General features: G+C 38.1%; 1 protein-coding gene across 1 annotated transcript in view; it reads right to left on the bottom strand.

Moving 5' to 3' along the window:
• Positions 1-17,525: 17,525 nt before the first annotated feature.
• Positions 17,526-18,558, bottom strand: part of ITGA9 (integrin subunit alpha 9) — a 217,633-nt gene continuing 216,600 nt past the window's right edge. The window contains 1 exon segment of the mRNA XM_032691139.1: positions 17,526-17,624. Within this exon segment, the coding sequence (XP_032547030.1) occupies positions 17,526-17,624 (99 nt within the window).

Consider the following 18,558-nt stretch of genomic DNA (forward strand, 5'->3'; position numbering starts at 1 on the left):
AAAGAAATTGAAACCTCTTTTCTAATTACCTACATTCGTATAAATTAATGATACTAGGTTGGTAATGAATATGTCAAATTCCTGTGGTAATTTGCATTTCGTGATGGCTTTGTGTGGGCTTGTGATAACATTTGCTACACTAAAAACATGAGATGAAATCTTGGTCTCATTTGAACCAATGGGGTTATTTTTCTCTTTCAGCCTCCACAGGGCTGTGCCGTGATGGTGCCTACTAAATTCAGTGGCATTTTCTGTTTGATTGCTGTGAACATGGCCATATGGACATATCCTTGGCCACATGTCATTACAAATGAATATCAGCTTTTTTTCCCCCTAAGAATTATAAAATGTGTATACTATGTGATGGTACCATAAAATATTTAGCTTAAGTCCCTGCTCCCACCAAAATCAACATTAAAGAATTGTAGCGATCTCAAAGGGACATATTTCACCCTAAATATGCAGAAGGGCAGTTCTCTAATGGGGGAGCACAGAGGAGTTACTTAAACTTGAGTCCTGGACGCAGCTTTGGTGCTGAGTTTTCATTCATGCAGATATGTAAGTATATTTTCACTGCTCTTTCTGAGCCTTTGACTGCTTTACAACATAAGTGTTTTCTGGTTTTTGTTACACAAATGTAAGATTTGCCTCCCCCCAATCCCTTTCCCCTAAAGTAAGGGACATCTATCAATTCAGTGGTAACTAGGTAAAGCTGAGCTAATGATAGGCATGGGATTAGGTAAGACTGAGTCTTGCCTGCATTTTGTCAATCATTTAGGGCTTCCAGCAAATATCTTTAGGAAAGGGATGAACAATTTGTTGTTAGAACAATTACAATAATATTTGAGAAAAAGGGAGGTAAAGTAACAAATATGAAGAAAATAGGAGCATAGGAAGGAGGAGAAAATATGTCTGTGTGAAAATATAACATGCAGCTGGAGAGTGTCTCGAATATGTTCCGCTTCAGTCAGCACCAGAGCAGTACTCATTCAGCCTTAAGAAGGATGTCTCGGTTGTCTCCAAGATGTAGACCGCATAACTATCACAGAAAAATTTCATCCCTAGCACTTATTTTAAAGATAAAATGCTTTATGTTGTTGGCTAAACTGGCCTCAAATAACGCCGAGCTCTTCCCTGTCTTCTTTCTCTCCCTCCCCAGCCCTTAGGCACTCCTCACTCACTGCCCTCCTTCAGCTCCCTCTGTTGCTTTCAACTCTCCAGTAAATTAAAGCAGCTCTCTTAAGGCTAGGTACTCCACAGCTATCATCATCTCTTGGCTCTCTCTCTGAGTCTCATAGTCTCAATACTTATTTTCCAGTCTTATCTTTAGGACAAGCATATTGCAAAATCAGTGGGTCCAATTCAGATTTCAAAGAATGATAGAACGGCTTCAGTTGGACCTTAAAAATCATCTCATTCCAACCTCCATGCCATGGGCAGGGACACTTTCCACTACACCAGGTTGCTCAAACCCCCATCCAACCTGGCCTCGAACACTTCTCTGGGCATCCTGTTCTAATGCCTCACCATGCTCACAGTTAATAATTTCTTCGTAATATCTAATCTAAACCTACCTTCTTTTGGTTTAAAGCCATTTCGATTTTAGGCCATTTTAACCCATTACCCAGGGCTTTGCATGCCAGCATGGCCAGTGCTTGCTGGGCTAATGCCCACAGGGCAACTTCGCTGGGCAAGCTACAGACAAGGGAGCAGTGGGTCCTTCTACTCTGCCTAGAGCACTTGCGCAAAACTGCCGTGGGGAAGATGTAAAATACTATGTGGTGGTATAGAACAAAACAGATATCTGGCAGGAATAACAGAAATTTCTGTTTAAGACTTCAGAAAATTCAGTAAAAGACACCTTGTCAACAACCCTGGGTTTCACTTAATGTGCTTTTTGAAGTCCACACAAAGACAATACATGCCTAAAATGTGTAACCAACACAAAATCCTGGTGGCTGCCGATGAAGAAGTCCTGCCTAGACTTTTGCATTTAACTTCCAGTGCTGGAAGTACTACTTTATATGATGGAGCGTGTTACAAGTTGACATAATAAAGTGGTGTATAAAAGAATTTAAAAGGACTGAAGCAATCCTGGGAGTAGCTGTGGACTGCTAAAAGCATAAAAGGAGTTTAGATAGAATAATGAAAGAAGCATAGCTGAAAAAAAGAAGTGCAACAAGTTTTTATTTCAGCATCATTTCTGCAAAAAACCAAAAAAAATTAATTGGAGTAACTCTAACAAGGAAATTGGACCTCTGCTTAGACATCAAGGTATCTTTCAAGTCTCTTATGTTCTTACAACTATTGTGCAGAGGTTGCTTGCCTCCTAAAAACTGTAAAAGTCATAATTTCTGTTAAGATGTCATCTCAGCTTTTTAAAAATAAAGCACTCAAGATGACAGAAATGTTTTTTTCTACTTATTGTAGAAGAGTTTTGTGAGTTTACATGGTGTCAATTTTACCTCCATTTGGCATGCTTGTCAGTACTAGCATGGGACTGTATAGTAAACAAATGAAGTTTTGTGGAGAGAAAATATCCACTCAGAGCTTTTGTTGCTCAATATTGAAGAAACCAAGGAAAGGAATATTTAAGACAAGTGAGCAATCTTCATTCCTTTCCACTTCCAGTATCTTTTCCAAATTCTTTCTTTCCTCAGCTACTTGCTAACAACAAAAAAAAAAAAAAATCATTTTAGATTTAAAAACTTAAAATCTTCAGTCCCTAATGTACTTTATCCAAAAATGTCACCAGGGTCTCATTCAGCACAGTTGGCTGAAGCTGCAAGGGTAATGTTCATGTCCATTAGTGAATATTAGAGTTGGTCTGATCTCTAATTTTACAGTCATCTTGCCTTCAATAACCCATAGGTTTTCTTTGGCAGGCTGCTTGTAATGATAATTAATTGATCTGCTGGATTGCTCAAGAGCTACATGAGCTTTACAGACAGTGGGCTTAATCCCCTTGTTGTTTACATTCACTCAACTGTTCCAATTGCCTCCACTGTGTCTATGCTGCAAGTGCTTGCCATAAAGAAATGAAAGTACCTAAACCAAACAAGATATTTTTTTAACAACGAAATGTTTTAACATTTTTATTGTTTTGAGGGTGGAGGGTTCTGTCTAGGATTCAAGATCTATCCAGGTTTCTAGTAGTCTGAGGTTTGTTGCATCCATAATATAGTCTTTGAAGTCACAGAACTGAGGGCATGCCAAATGAAGAAAAAAGGATTCCTGCCCCATCATATCTGCAGTTTCAATAGTCCAAGGCACCAGGTCAGTAAAACAAATGGTACAGGAAAGAAGAATGAGATGAAATAGTAAGACACCTGGTATTACAATAGGTGAACACTAGGATGCTGTTGTGGTATTATTGTGGGCACCATGAGACATAATCAGTTTAAGTTGATTTCCCTAATTATCCAAGGTGGCTTTGAATACACAAGTGATTCAAATTCAGGACAAATGAGGAGAGTATTCATATTAAGATATGACCCATATTTTCTTAACCCAGCCTACAGTTTTAAGACTATTATAGCAAATGACTTCCTAAGCAGGGCACAGACTCAGACTCAGGCAAAGTTAGTTGTTGCTTTTTAGTAATTTAAGTCAGACTAGTAAATATCAATTACAGTGAAAACTTATCAACATATATCCTACACTAAAAGTCCAGCTATCATTCAAAGTGTGCTCAGAATAAAATGACAAAGATAACACTGTTTCACACTGGAATAACTCGCTTGCAAATTTTAGGTCCAGTGTCACAAAAATTTTGTGTTTTATTCTCTTTCCCACTCTTTGTGTTGACTGGAGTTTTCAAAAGCTGACAGATTTTTTACATTGAGAACAATCAGTGGGATAAATAGCAAAATCTTGTAAGATCTTCTAACCCTACATAAGCTCTGGTACATTTCTCTTATTTCACAAAACTGAGCCTAGAGCTTGGAACACCTAGGCACTAGGGTAACATCGACATGCAAATAATAACAGCTCAGGAGACAGGCAGGTGAGTCCACTGTTATTCAGCTTTGAAAGTACGTATTTAAAATTATCCAATAGTTAAATTGATGTGACAACTGTTGATGGTCCACATGAAATGAGTTTTTATGTCTGCCTAGTCCCTGGTAAAAAATTGCCAGCACTAAACTGATTTTGACTTCAGTCATAATTTCTCCTCTTAAATATATCTGCAGCAACAGGCTCAAGGACTAAGATTGATTCTACTAAATAGTACATGCATGCTCACATTACCATTGACATTCCCATTGAAATTTTGCTCACAGGTAAAATTAGGATCCAGCTTCACATTCCCAAAGCATCTCTTGTTATTTCAATATGCAAATGGCAACACTCATCACAACATTGGTATTGCTTTGAGTGCCTAGCTACTCTGCAGGGAGGGGATTGGTCCTTCAGAGGTTTCATTCTGCCACATCTCAAAGCTTTACATCTCCGGTGGAAAAGAAAAAAAAAGAGTGGGGAAACAAAGCATAAACATTTATTAGCAGATCATGTTATGTGATTGCTGCAACACAAAGACATGGAAGAAGCAGCCATCACCTGCTATTTTGAGACTCAGATTACAGTTCTTCAGGGTTCTTTAGGTGGACACCTTTATCTTTCAGTCATGTTCCTGACCAGTCTTTAGCAGCACTTTGTCTCTTAGGATGAGCTAAGCAAAGTAGAATTTGTTTTGTTGTTGTTGTTGTTATTAATACTGTAGACTGGCATCTCGAAGGACAGTTTTCCTCTGGGAACAATCTGAAATGTTTTTCTGCAGTAGCATATGTTCATGGTGGCAGGGGTAAGGTATTTGTTATCAACTATATGATAGAAGAATGCTAGACAGTAAAACAAACTGTAAAGAGCTATGCGAGAAAAGTGAAAACTTTGAAAGATGGAAACAATCAGAATGCTTAGGTATCACTTTGGTGAGGATGTTGGATGCTTTAGATATTAGATATTGGGGATAATTGTAGGTTTAGTCTGAAATGCAAATTTTCTTCAGAAGTGGTTTTTTGACGAGTTGAAAGAGCTATTGAAATAATTCATAGTCCAAATACAAAACGTCAGGATCAAAAAAACCCCTAAACTGATCTCCCTGGTCTTCCTTATTCTGTTATTATGTTCTATTATTCACTCTAAGACAGATGACAGCTGCCTGTCGTGGTGTAACCCCATCTGGCAACCAAACCCCATGCAGCCACACACTCAGTCACCCTTGGTGGGATGGGGAGGGAGAATCAGAAGAGCAAAAGAGAAAAAATTCTTGCGTTGAGGTAAAGACATTTTAATAGGTAAAGCAAGAGCTTCATGCACAAGCAAAGCAAAAAAAAGCAATTTATTCACCACTTCTCATTAACAGGCAGGTGTTCAGCCATCTCCAAGAAAGCCAGGCTTCATCACGCATAATGGTGACTTGGGAAGACAAATGCCATCCAAACGTCCCCTGCTTCCTCCTTTTTCCCCACGTGACACCATGTTCTCTGGGATGTCCCTTTGCTCAATTGATGTCAGCTGTCCTGGCTGTGTCTTCTCCCAATTTTTTTGTGTATCCCCAGCATACTCACTGGTGGGGTGGTATGAGAAGCAGGAAAGTCACTGCTCAGCAGTAACTAAAACATCCCTGTGTTAGCAATGCTGTTAACAGCACAAATCCAAAACATGGCCCCATACTAGCTACTGTGAAGAAAATTAACTCATACCACTGACTTACAGACCACTGACTTACATGGAAATAGGGATATTTTTTTTAAAATATATTTTATTATTGCAACCACTGAAATAAAAGAAAAAAGGTACGCTTAGGAAGACAGACAAGTTCTCTGGTGCCATAGCTCATCTGAAAGATTTCCCTTGATTACAGAGGCCAGTTGAAAGCCACCAGGATCAATAAATGCCTGCTCTGCACCAGACCTAAGGTCCATCTTGCCCAGCATCCTGTCTCCAATGCTGTCTGAGGGCAGACATGCAGAAAAAATAACAGGTCAGGTGGGGACAGACATTTCCCCAGTATCCTCATCCTGCCTCCAATGCAGAAATCTCTGGGATTTACTGAGTAAAAGGGGATCATTTTTTTTTTTAATAACCACTAGTGGATTTTTCTTTTATTTGTCAGTCAGTTCTACACTGAAAGGAAAATCAGTGAGGTAAAATTCATTTTCCCATGTGTCCTCCATGTCTCAGAACTGTCCCAGTTTACATATTAACACCTCAACCCCTGAGAGCAGACCCATTCTGCCAGTATGAAGGTGCATGCATTACCTCTTCATGAGAACCATACAATTCTGTACCATTACAGATATAGTTTAATCCATCAAGAATTCCTCAGCAGGAGGACATAATCCATCTCCCTTGGTTGACAGGTGCTATGTGGCCTTATGAACCACAAAGTATCATTAAGTTCCCCACCCTGCAAGGATTTCTATGGAGGGAGTGTCTCCACTCCACTCCACTCCACCCTCGGTTCCATCCCCCACAGCAGATGCAATTATTGTTTTAGGGAGAGTCTTCGTGGAGCATGTTGACTGCGTTCCATCCAGGAAATAGCATTGCATTTTACCCTATAATTCTTAGTTTCCTCTAATTTTTACCCCCAGACGTCTTCCCACACCTTCATACCAGCTTTCATTATCTGTCACCAAAGAAAGTCATATTTTTAAAAACACTGTTAAGATTTTATCACCCTGTTGTAAGACTATGTTCTCTATATGCTATGCCATCACTCAGAAGTATGTGAAGAAGATTAACCAAATAAATAAATTACAATAACATTTCCAGTGCATATTAAGGTAAATTAATAAAAGGACTGAGAAACCTGCCATATGAGGAAAGGCTGAGAGAACTGGGTTCATTCAGCCTTGAGAAAAGAAAGCTTAGCAGAGACCTTATCATGATGTGGTTACAAAGAAGACGAAGACTTCCTTTTTATAAGGAGTCACATGGAAAAGATGATGGGCTATGGGGAAATATTATTCCTGAGAAGATTCTAATTAGACACAAAAGAACAATCAGTCATTGGAATGACCTTCCCAGTGTGGTCAGTTTCAGTTAATTTCTGTCAAAATACAACCAAAGCCTCCCATAGAGAACCTCTCTGATTCCCTTCCAGCTCACCTAGCAAGGAGGCATCATACTCCAAAGATCTCCAAAAACAGCCATGGGATGGTTCCCTTCATCTCTAAGAATTTTCTCTGTGGTGTACCTACAATATTTGGGTTTTAGTCTCCACAAAATGGTGGGTGAAAAGCTCTTGAGAAAGGTTGTTTGTGCTAGAGTTTTTTGTCTGTTGTCATTCAAGACATCTCATAGAGAACTTGAAGCCTTCATGAAGACAGAAGAGCCAGTCTCGTGTACATGCGATGTACAAGGCATTGGACAAGGAATTTGGTATCTCACCTGAGAAGTAGTGTCTTCTTCTGGTCGCCTATATTCAACAAAGATCAACTCAGAACAGGAAGGAAGGAAAGGAACTTTTTAAATTAAAAGACCTTGAGGGCAAGAGAACAAATCGGGAAGAAAACTACAATTAAAAGTACCATCAAAACAAGGTGCTTGAATAATCTTGAGCAACAATAATAAGGAAAAGAAATATAACTGGTTCTACTGAACTTTGTTCAGTTCATAAAAGGAAATGTATGGAATAGTTGCCAATGAAAATAGGAGACTGAAATTGTGGATTGTCCAATTCTATGTTCCTAATTGCATTTCAGACTTTCCAAACAAAATGTGTACGCTATTTTGAAGGGTTGAGGCTTTGGCAGGCTTGGCCTTTTTGTACGATTTATCCACTTTCAAAATAAGTTTCAGTCACATACATGTTTGTCTGTCTGTCTGTCTATCTATCATCTACCTCCCTACCTCAGATTTCACAATCATTAGTGATTTGACCAGGTACACTTCAACCTGGCTAATAAGTTAGATAAAAGATGGCTGAGAAGAGGACCACAGTTCCTGATGAACCTCCCATAGGCCTCCAAACTGCTGATGTATTTGGGAAAACTGCCAAGTTTCCAGCATAAATTTTTCTTTCAGTCTGAAACAAGTGACATATTTCAAACTAAGTGCAAGGTGGGAAAATCACTTAAATTTAAGTTAGTCCTCTTATTCAGACAAATTGAAAGAAAAGGGTAATAACACTTATGAAGCAGAGAAGAAATTTAAGAACAGGCAAGGAGAAAAACCTGCTAGTGTCTGTAGAATGGGAGTGAGAGTGGGACAAAGCACAGCTGAGCAGGCAGTGGAGTATGAGACAAGGTTATTGCAGTATGACATGTGCCACCTCGTCAAGGTGAAACATGGGTCTCCCCTTTGATGAAGCCATGTCAGGGACACAGTCTTGAGCTAAGAAACAGGGCAACATGATTTTGGCATTTGGCAATCTCACAAAAAAACCCTTGTATTTTCATAGACTGTTAGATTTGATTTCTTATCCCCCACCCTGAAAATTAAAATGGAGAAAAGTATTTTACCCCAGAAGATTATATAATCTTCTATCCAATCTTATATATAGATTTCATTAATTTAATACTGAGCAGGTATTCTTATCTCATACTAGGTAACCACTTTATTGCCGGTTTCCGATTCTATGCCATTTACCTAAAATCAACAAAACAAAACACATAATAGGAATTTTAGTCATCAGTCTGATTATTTAAGTTAGATAAAAGTAAGGGGGCAGATCGTGTCCAGTTCCCAAGAGGCTCACCTCCCCTGAGAGACTGATGTAGGACAGAATGCAATCTCTCTATGAAGTGGTCTCTTTGTTGGCTAAAGTGATCACCCTCTTTACTATTCCTTTTATCTTTCTGAATATAGCACAAAGCAGGATCATTAAGATTGAATTGCACAACTCTCAGACAGCAAACCCAGAGGAATACTACTTAAATGACAAAAATTATCACACATTACCACTTACACAGATTAGTGCAAAGCTTGTCTCATGATGTGTGTCCTTCAGCTTCAAGGGAGCCTGAGTCCTTTCTCACTCTTATTAGTATAAATCTAGAATAATTTCATGGAAGTCAATATATCATACCTGAATACCTGTCTCTAGCAGGGAGATCTCTGCTCAAGGTTACTACTTGTGGTTTCAAACTTCCAAGAATCCAATTTCTAAGTTCAAGCCCCCTCCCACAATTTGCCCCTGTGAGAGGGTTTAGTCATGGCATGGACTTGATATCTTCCTCACCTCATGTGGAGAGTTTTCAGACAAAACACAACTATTCAGTATTGGGGGAAGGGGAAAATATTTACAAAGGTTTATTTACATACATATATATATTTACATTAAATTAAATTCCTCTTTTCCTTCAATAAAAGTCTAACAAGAAAAGAGAAAAGTCTTTCTGTCACTCCTCAGTTCACTGTTCCTTCATTTCAGTTTTTTGTGGCACTGGTTAGTGTCTTTCATTTTTCTAAGGCAGCAGATTTAAGTATGGCAGTCGGGATTTTTGTTCTTACTTTGTGGAAATTCCAACCCTGAGCCCGAGCCTTCGGTGGATTTTCCTTGGAGACCTTCACTCCTCTTGGGTTAGAGCATTTAAGGCAGCTTTCAGTTCAGTCTTACCAGAGCTCCTCTGCTCTGTCTCAGCTCGCTAGCATGGTAGCAGCAGCAGCAGCAGCAGAGGGCACGGCCACCTCCTCCGCATTCCGTCCTGTTTCAGCTCTCAGGACAACTCCGACTTTTTCAGCTCCTTTCTCTCTCTCTCTAGCTACTGCTGCATTTTGGGACTCCCTAAGGGTTTGGAAGTCCACCCCTCCTCTTCAGGAGGTCTCTGGGTTTTGGGAAAGTGATACAGTCTTACCCCAAAACAGTCCTGTTGAGTTTTCCTCTGTTTTGTTACCGGCTCTCCCTCCTGCAGGAACATCTCTGTGTCTTTCAGCTGGCTTCACGTTATCTCGCTGCTACTGGTTATCTTTTTGGCTTTTAGCCACCGTTGTCTCTGTTCAGGACTGCTCCACTGCCACTTTCAATGTCTTCTGCTCCTGCTGACAGTAAGGAAACTCTTCCAGCTCTTGATTACGGGAACCGGTCCAGCTTTGACACTATACCGGGTCTCCCGTAGCCTCAGCTGGTGGTTGGGGGCCCTTGGCCCCCAGAGGGGCTCACTGGCCCCCTGCTTCCTCCTGGCTCAGATCATGGCTACCTACCTTCTAAACTATCTTCACCACCTTCTCTTCCATTTCTGTGGGTATGTAATTTCCGCAGGGCGCATGTGACCACCACACTACTTCATTAATTTCTGATTCTTTACAGCTGCTGAACTGCTGGTTAACTTACTAAAACATTGCATATCTAGAAGTTCAGGAATTAAAATGACACTAACTACATCAACCGTAAAGAAAAAACGAACTAGAAATATGTGAATTAATAATTTCGGACAGTTACAAGAAAGCATGACCAAGACATGAAAAACTAATTTCCATTGCTCTTTCATTAAGATGGTTCATCCCTCCACTATCGTTCTTTACTTCTGTCAAAACCACTTGCAAATAAAATTTCCATTTGCAGCCATTTGAAATGTTGAAACCTCGGATGTGCTGTCGTAAGAAGTCATATGACTTTAAATCCATTCCTATATTTGAACCTGCACAAAATAGCTGCTTCTATTGTATTTTAGTTCCTGTAGTAAGCCAACAGGGGCAAGAAGACACTAAAATCTACTTTGTATCTTTACTGACTCCCATAATGCTGCCCTTCGGCCTTCTGGGACTCAATTATCCAGCATGTTATGGGAATTCAAAAGTAATCCAATCAAAACATTTTACCTAGGACTACTCAGGTCACTATGAACCCCATGAGACCTAAAAGGTATGGGGAAAAGTCTCTTATTTTTCTCATGGGGTATTTCACTACTAAATGGAAAAGATTTAGCAAAGAGACTTCTGTTATGCCCAATCCAAAGAGCAGGCCAATGGCCAGTATAGAGATCCAAAATGTCAGACCAGCTCCAATCCTACACATGAGCCAGGCTGAGTAGTATGCTAACAATTGAGTTGGTTTTTCCACTGTAAAAGATGATCTTACTTTTCTTGAATTTTGATCAAGTTTTGATCGTATTCTTCCTTTCTTGATGAAACTGGAAGAAACAAATCTACTAAAGGTTGTGGGTTTGATTTCTAAAACAAAGCCACTTTATCACAGAAGTCCTAAGAGGTTTCGTAAAGGCCATTTGGGGGAAGGTAGCACACAAAATCCTGTTATGTACAAACTGCTGTTCTCTGCTCTTCAAAGACAAGAGGAGAGCAAGCCCCACAGAGAGCAGTGTTAGCTTATCAATCCTCTGTCCCCACAAGGGGACAGGCATCGCCTGCTTACACACACACATACTTGCTTGCATGATAACAAAGAGATGTTACTACATCCAAAAGTCTCTGGTTATTATTTTAGCTGAAGCAGCACTAAGGCTTCCACTAATCTCCAAAAGCAAGCTGGGCATTGCATTCCTCTTGGCAGCAGCATTCTCCTACCACTTTTGCCCGACTTCTTCCCCCCTAAAGAAAGCCTTCCTGATTGAGAACATTTATTTTTATTTTGAAGGGTGCTATCTACATGCCAGAACTCACATCTACTTGGAGCTCTCATAATGTCTTTGGAATTGTGGTATGTAAAGCTGTGGTCTTCCACCAGTACAAATGTGCTCTGAGTCACAGGTTAGGTCCTAACTCTGCCCAGCCTGTTCTTAGATATAGAGGTAACAGTCTAATGCAGAGGAAACAGATTTGTTTTGTATGGCTGGAGAACACTGAAACACTTAGTAGAAGTAAATCCTCATATCCAGCTTCTACTCCCTTTGACATGCTAAGCATGGGGATGTACAGAGTTGAAAACATTCTTTCAAATATATTATTTAGCTAGTATATTCCAGCTACTATGGAATATAAATCCTTGCAGGAAAAATACACAAGCTGAATAATTCGACTTTCAACCAGATTCATAGATTGAAACAGAAGTCAAGTTACACACGTTGACAGTTATTATCATAGGCCAGTATCGCGATCACATGGGGTTTCATTTGATGTTGATAGAGCAATATTGATGAAATATAAATAATTCCCACTAACTTTATTTTATTTCCATGATTTTAAAATACTGTAATCAAGTTAGTTGTACTCTTAGTCTCCAAGTACCTTGATTTTAAAAGTCATAGAATTAAGATAAAAGATGCCTATTATCCATGCACAGACGAACACATTTAATTCCATTATACTATTAACACTATTTAATTAAATTAATTTAATACTATTTAATTCAAACATACAGGAGAAAATGTCTCACCAGATTAATGGAAAAATACTTGAGCTGGACAAGGACAATAACTGACAAAATGATATTATTAGGATAATTTTGCAGCCATTTTTTATTCAAAAAAATTGTATTTTTGTAAACTTGACATTTCCAAAACAGTGCAAGTGAATTAGAATACAGGTGAACACAAGCTTCTAAATACAGGTGACATCAGTAAGAGTGGACACAGTCTTACAACCATAAGATCACAAAAAGAAACATACAATTTTATAATACATAAGCTGTGACATTCTGAGAAAAAGGAGTGACAATGGTGCAGGTACTCTACTGCATATGCAAACCAAGCTCCAAAAGCAATTACAGTCTTCATGCCAGTTTAATCAATGTACACTAAATGAACAAAATCTACTTTCATTTATATCCAAGAAACTATAGCAAGTGGATGAACCTGGGCAAAGGACAGAAATTAGTTCCATGACTCCCTTAGTCCTTTAGTGAAAGCAATATCGTAAATTCCCCTGCCAGATGGATCCTATGCTTCAAACTTGCGCAAAACTCCAAAATCATAGAATCATAGAATCAGCCGGGTTGGAAGGGACCTCCGAGATCATCAAGACCAACCCTTGATCCACTACCGCTGCGGTTACTAGACCATGGCACTAAGAGCCACATCCAGTCTCTTTTTAAAAATCTCCAGGGACAGAGAATCCACTACTTCCCTGGGCAGCCCATTCCAATGTCTGATCACCCTCTCTGTAAAGAAATTCTTTCTAATATCTAACCTAAACCTCCCCTGGCACAACTTGAGACCATGCTCTCTTGTCTTGCTGATGTTCCCACAAACAGAAGAAATTCAAGGAAGTCAAATATTATCGAAGACAGTCTTTGCGTAACTATTGCTTTCAGCAAGCTGGGCTACCTGCACATCACTGACTTGGTATGTGGGGTCACTTCCATTCCTGTATCAAGACAGACAGGGCTGTTCTTACTGTTATGCTTGGCATTGCAAATGCCTTTGCCACTTAGAGGTGAAAGGATTGCTTAAGTGGTTTACAGGCTTGGGGTTCACATCAGGTATAATTTCTCTCAGATAATCCAAGCAACCTGTGAGATGACTTCAACTCAGAGTCTGCTCCAGTATTTTCTACAGTTTGCTGACTTCATTATAACTTCACAAATAAAAAACCCTAGGTTTATTCAGAAAAAAATAGCAGGTATTTTTGTTAGCTACAATGGCCAAGTACCAGAGCATTCTAGTGTCTTAGAGCACACTAGCTGTGTTATTGCTTGGGGAGAATTGATGCAAATTCACCTCCAAGACCCTTGGTTTTCAAATTAAATGGGCACAAAACTGCTGTAAAAGGTGGTAAATGCTCTCATCTCTTGGGAAGTGAAAACCCACTATGCTGTGGACCACCAAAACTGTGAAATGACTGTGATCTTCTTGATGTCATGATGGAAACTAAATGGGGTTGCAAAAGCACAAGCTTTGCATTGTGACTTTTTTATTTAATTCCCCCCTCCTTTCTTCTTGATCATATTTTTCTGAGATTGTTTTCTTCCTATCCTAAACCCAACTTCATTGGTACTATTTGTAAGAAGACACATTGCAAGCTTCAGATCTCTCAGATGCCAGAGGATACATTCGAAAATGTTACTGCCCCACTTCTAAGCTTTCTCCTGAATACCTTAGAGCTAGTGCAAAGTGAGCCCACTGGAAAAAGAAAGGTAATGTCAATTTAGCAAACCTTTCAATTAACTTGTCCAAGACAACTAAAGACATTGTCTCAAAATGGATTAACTGGAGAGAACTTGTACAATGACTACCCCCAGCTGCTGCAGAATTGGAACAGCACAAAGAAACTAAGAAGCAGCTGACACATGGGAACCTTAGAGCCGAAAAAGCAATTTCCAAAGTAACCATGTCTCCAGATTTTGATACAATTATATTTATAACAGTTTCATAATTAAAATAAACAAAACAAAAAACCCCACCAACCAAACCAGCAGATCTATAACATAGTTATTTCCTACGCATTCTTGACATATATTACTTTTTCGTAAGATTTTAGGATTAAAAAATGATTGCAATCAACTGATATTAGTGGGACTTTTTGTTTGGCTGCTTTTTAAGGAGTAAAAAGGTGCATCTACAATATTTTAATATGAAGGATTTATATGTGTCATTGTCACATCTGACTATCCTGACTGAAAGCATACAAGAGCCACAATAGAACTTGACTAAAAAAAAAAGAAAAAGAAAGAAAAAAATACGGAGAGTATACATATAAAACCAAAACCCTATGTTACAACAGATCTACTGAGGGCCTAACAGTAATGACACTAAGAATTTGTGGATCATTTCAAGAATATGACACTCATCTGGGCAACAACTAGATTTTCATTAAGGGATGACTTGAGCTGGATCAATTCTCTGACAATTCAGGTCAGAAATCCAAAAAGTCCAGTATGGGCTCAGTCAAATGGGATTTATTTTTATTTGTTTTTTACTTTAAGCAAATAGGAGAGACATTTTTATCTTGAGACAAAACAAAACAAAAAGTCCAGCAAAATATAAATGCTAAATGGGTATTTTACCTTTTTTAACTCTTTTCTTTCTACACTTTTAAAAGATGTCTCAAAGGAATAAATAATTTTTATTTTTAAAATATTGTAATGAAACGTTTTTGGCAGATTTTAAAATTAGTTTCTGTTTAAAAAATGGAAATTAAGCATTTCAACTTTTCAAAGGGAACTTCCTCCTTTTTTTTTCAGATAGAAACTTTTAAATTCAGTTAAATTCACAAATAATTTCACTTGTTCCCTGAGCTGTTTTTTCAGCAAATTTACTTTTTAGGAATTTTTGAGGGGGTCAGTTTTAGAGAGGGTGGATACTGCAGGGTTCTTACAGCTAATAAACAGCTTCTTTTTTTTTTTTCAGCAAGTACTTTAAGCAGTTTCTTTTTCAATTCATAGCTGTGAATCAATCTCGTATCCAATTTCTGTCCAACTTAGATATTTTGTAACAGAAAAACCCAGACAAATTAAGTTAATATACCAGCAAAACTAACTGATGTCAGAAATATCATACTGTGAGAAATTCATCAGCTTCTAATGCTAGAGGCAGGTTCAGATTAGATACTGGGAGAAAATTCTTTACTGTGAGGATGGTGAGGCACTGGAACAGGATGTCCCATCTCTGGAAGTGCTCAAGGCCGGGATGGATAGGGCTTTGAGCAATCTGATCTAGTGAAAGGCTTCCCTGCAGGGGGGCTGGAACTAGATCTTTAATGTCCCTTCCAACCCAAACCATTTTATCATTCTATCTCTCTGTGATAATACAACAGTGCAGTCAAATGCCACAAGCCTTTTATTTTTGCACTCTAAAGAAAAATCTGTACTCTACTACATGTGATTATAACAGCACTTTGCCTTGGATTCTGGCTTAAATGATCATTTGTTACACAGAATCTGTCAAGTCACCAATGATCATTTTAAGAAAAATAACTGAATAGACCAATAGCTTTTCTTGTCAGATGTTGAATCAATAAACTTAATTCACTTTAAAACTATTTTTTCCCTAATGCATACAGATAGTTAATAGTTAATAAATATTGATCAATACTGTAGTAATAGAAGACACTTAATGCCAGTGGGGGTAAAAAGCAAACAGGAATATGGATGAGTTTAGTTTTTAAAATTTGAAGCTATAATGGATATAATGTTCTTTTACCATACCCTTAAGGAATAAGACATCCTGCAACCTTTCAACCCTAGTTTCACTTTCTACCAATGAGCTTGACCCTTCTTTCCTTTATATGGATTTTATACCAACATGATATTTACTTCTTATTTACACAAAGTGCAAAACACAAGTAGAATCTAAACCCAAGTCTTACAGAATTTCACTATTTCTATTCAGAAATCCAAGAGCTTTTTAAAGAAACACGGTTGAATTAATAACAACTAGGTCTCTTCTAATTCAACAAATGAGTTAAGTAATTACCAGCAACCAAAGTGGAAATCTGAGACCCAGTAACATCTGCACCTTGACTAAACTTCCTTCTTAACGGTTGTAGAAGGATGGCATTCAGTACTTGGAACACCCAGACAGGCAATCTTGAGACTCAAAGATCCAAACATTTTAACCCTTGTATCTACTTATCTCTCTTAAAATTATCATATAAACAAACTCATGACTTATGTATATAACTCACAAGGGAGACATAATGCTTGTAGCTTGTAGCAATTTATCACTTGATTTGATAGCAACGGATTACAGTCTTGAACAGCAGCTTTAAAAATATCCCTCTTAATATTAATATGGCTCCATTTAATTTTTTTTTTATTCCAAGGAATTTGCCAATGCCATAATGGTCAGCCCAATTATATCCTTCTAGTATCTCAATTGTACAATCCTAGACTACTATAAAAATCCTAGAGATTGCAAGAGAAAAATTCCCAAAGGAAAACATTCTCTGATACCTTCTCCAGTGAACCAAAGCAATCTACATCTTGCTACATATCACTGAGGAAGTGTTTTCATCCTCTCCCATTCAGGCCAGTAAAGGACAGACTCAAGATCCAGAATATCACAACTATCACAACTGTGAAACACTTCAGGTTCTTTAGCTTACAAATCAAACAACAAGTTCAACTCAAAGAAAGAGACTATGAAAAGATTTTGGCTTATATCCATTAAATGGTCTATATACAATACTACCAAGCCTTGTGAATTAAGCATATGAGGATTTCAGTCACTTTTCTCTGCAAATCTCTTTTCTCTCGCATTGAAGTTTAAAAGTACAATAGAATTTATATATATACATATGTATTTTCAAAGATTTAGCCAGATATCAGTGCTTGAGTGAACTATATACTATTCAGTAGAAATTATAAAACATTGATACAAATATAAAGACATACTCAATATAAAAAGCTTATATTTATAAAATATATTTTTAGGTAACAGTCTTCCCCTGAGGGTATACCAAATAGTTGGATTCATAAATATTGCTCTGCACTGCAGCTTGGTTACCAAAGTTCAAAGTTCAACTCTTAAATGAAGTATGAATTGCTCCAGTCACCTGACATGGCTACAGTGGTTGCCTCAGGATATGTTCCCTAGTTTTTTTGAGTGATAAAGACACAGTATCAATGGGTCTCCGAAAAATCTGGAGAAGATTCCTTCTTCCACATATGGAAGATATGAGAGCAGGATCTATAGGCTAGTGAGCACGTGTCACATGACTGGGCTTTAGTTTTCATGGGTAGTTCATTGGTTTTTCTGGACCCAGTTCCAACTATCTTCATTCTCCTTTTTGCTCTTTTCGGCCTCAATAATTTCTTTATACCTCCGGCGGAAGAAGCCCATCTGCAAATTAGAAGAGATGACAGTGGTAAGTTACACTATCATTAAACTGAAACTTAATTTGTCAGTGTGAGGACAGAAAATGGTGTGCAGAAAAAAACACCACAGGAGTTAGTATTTAATCCTCCAAGTGCCAATCTGAAATCATAGCTCCTTATTTACATCAGTATAAATGAGATCAAACTGGGTCCCAAATCTTTACAAATTCTCTGCTCCTTATAGATGAACTACTCAGAGGTAAGAGATCCTCTTACATAAAGCATACTTTAAAAAAAAATGCTCATAAAGTATTCCTAATAAAACAGACCAGAAGAGGTAGATACAGGTTTATTGGTTTAAAATGGAGACTAGTGCAAAATTTGGAGCTGAACCTAAAGTCAGAGTAACACTCAGGTCCTGAGTAAATGCTGACAGAGTTTTATGAATGATGCTCTCAGTGTCCACAACTGCACAAAACAACAGGGATCAGAGGAATACAGTACATGTAACCATGTCCCAGCATCTCAATTCCAGCTATCATTACCGATAATTCCTTTTGCACATCTTGCTTCCTAAATCCTTGTACTTTAAGAAATGCAAGTGGGTTTCATTTCAGTTTGGAGAAAAACTTCTCATATCTCTGGGTTTTTTTAAGTCTTTCAAAAAACCAAAAATTATTTTAATAACAGACTTTGGTTACCATTCAAGAATAACTCCTCAAACTTAGCACTGTTGAGATCACTGAATCAATATTTTGTTCACCATAACGAAATATTTAAGTAATTCCTACCACTCTAAACTTGTTTTTCTACTCCTGCTGTGTAAAACATGATGTTTTAGTCTTCCTTTATGAACTAGTTATTGCCACCCTTTATTCCCAAACTGGCTATGTGCAGGAAAATTTTGTGCTGTCTTGTCATAACTAATATTCCCTTAATTTGGACTTTTTAATTTCAGT

This window comes from Chiroxiphia lanceolata, chromosome 1, assembly GCF_009829145.1.
Source record: "Chiroxiphia lanceolata isolate bChiLan1 chromosome 1, bChiLan1.pri, whole genome shotgun sequence".
NCBI lineage: Eukaryota > Metazoa > Chordata > Aves > Passeriformes > Pipridae > Chiroxiphia > Chiroxiphia lanceolata.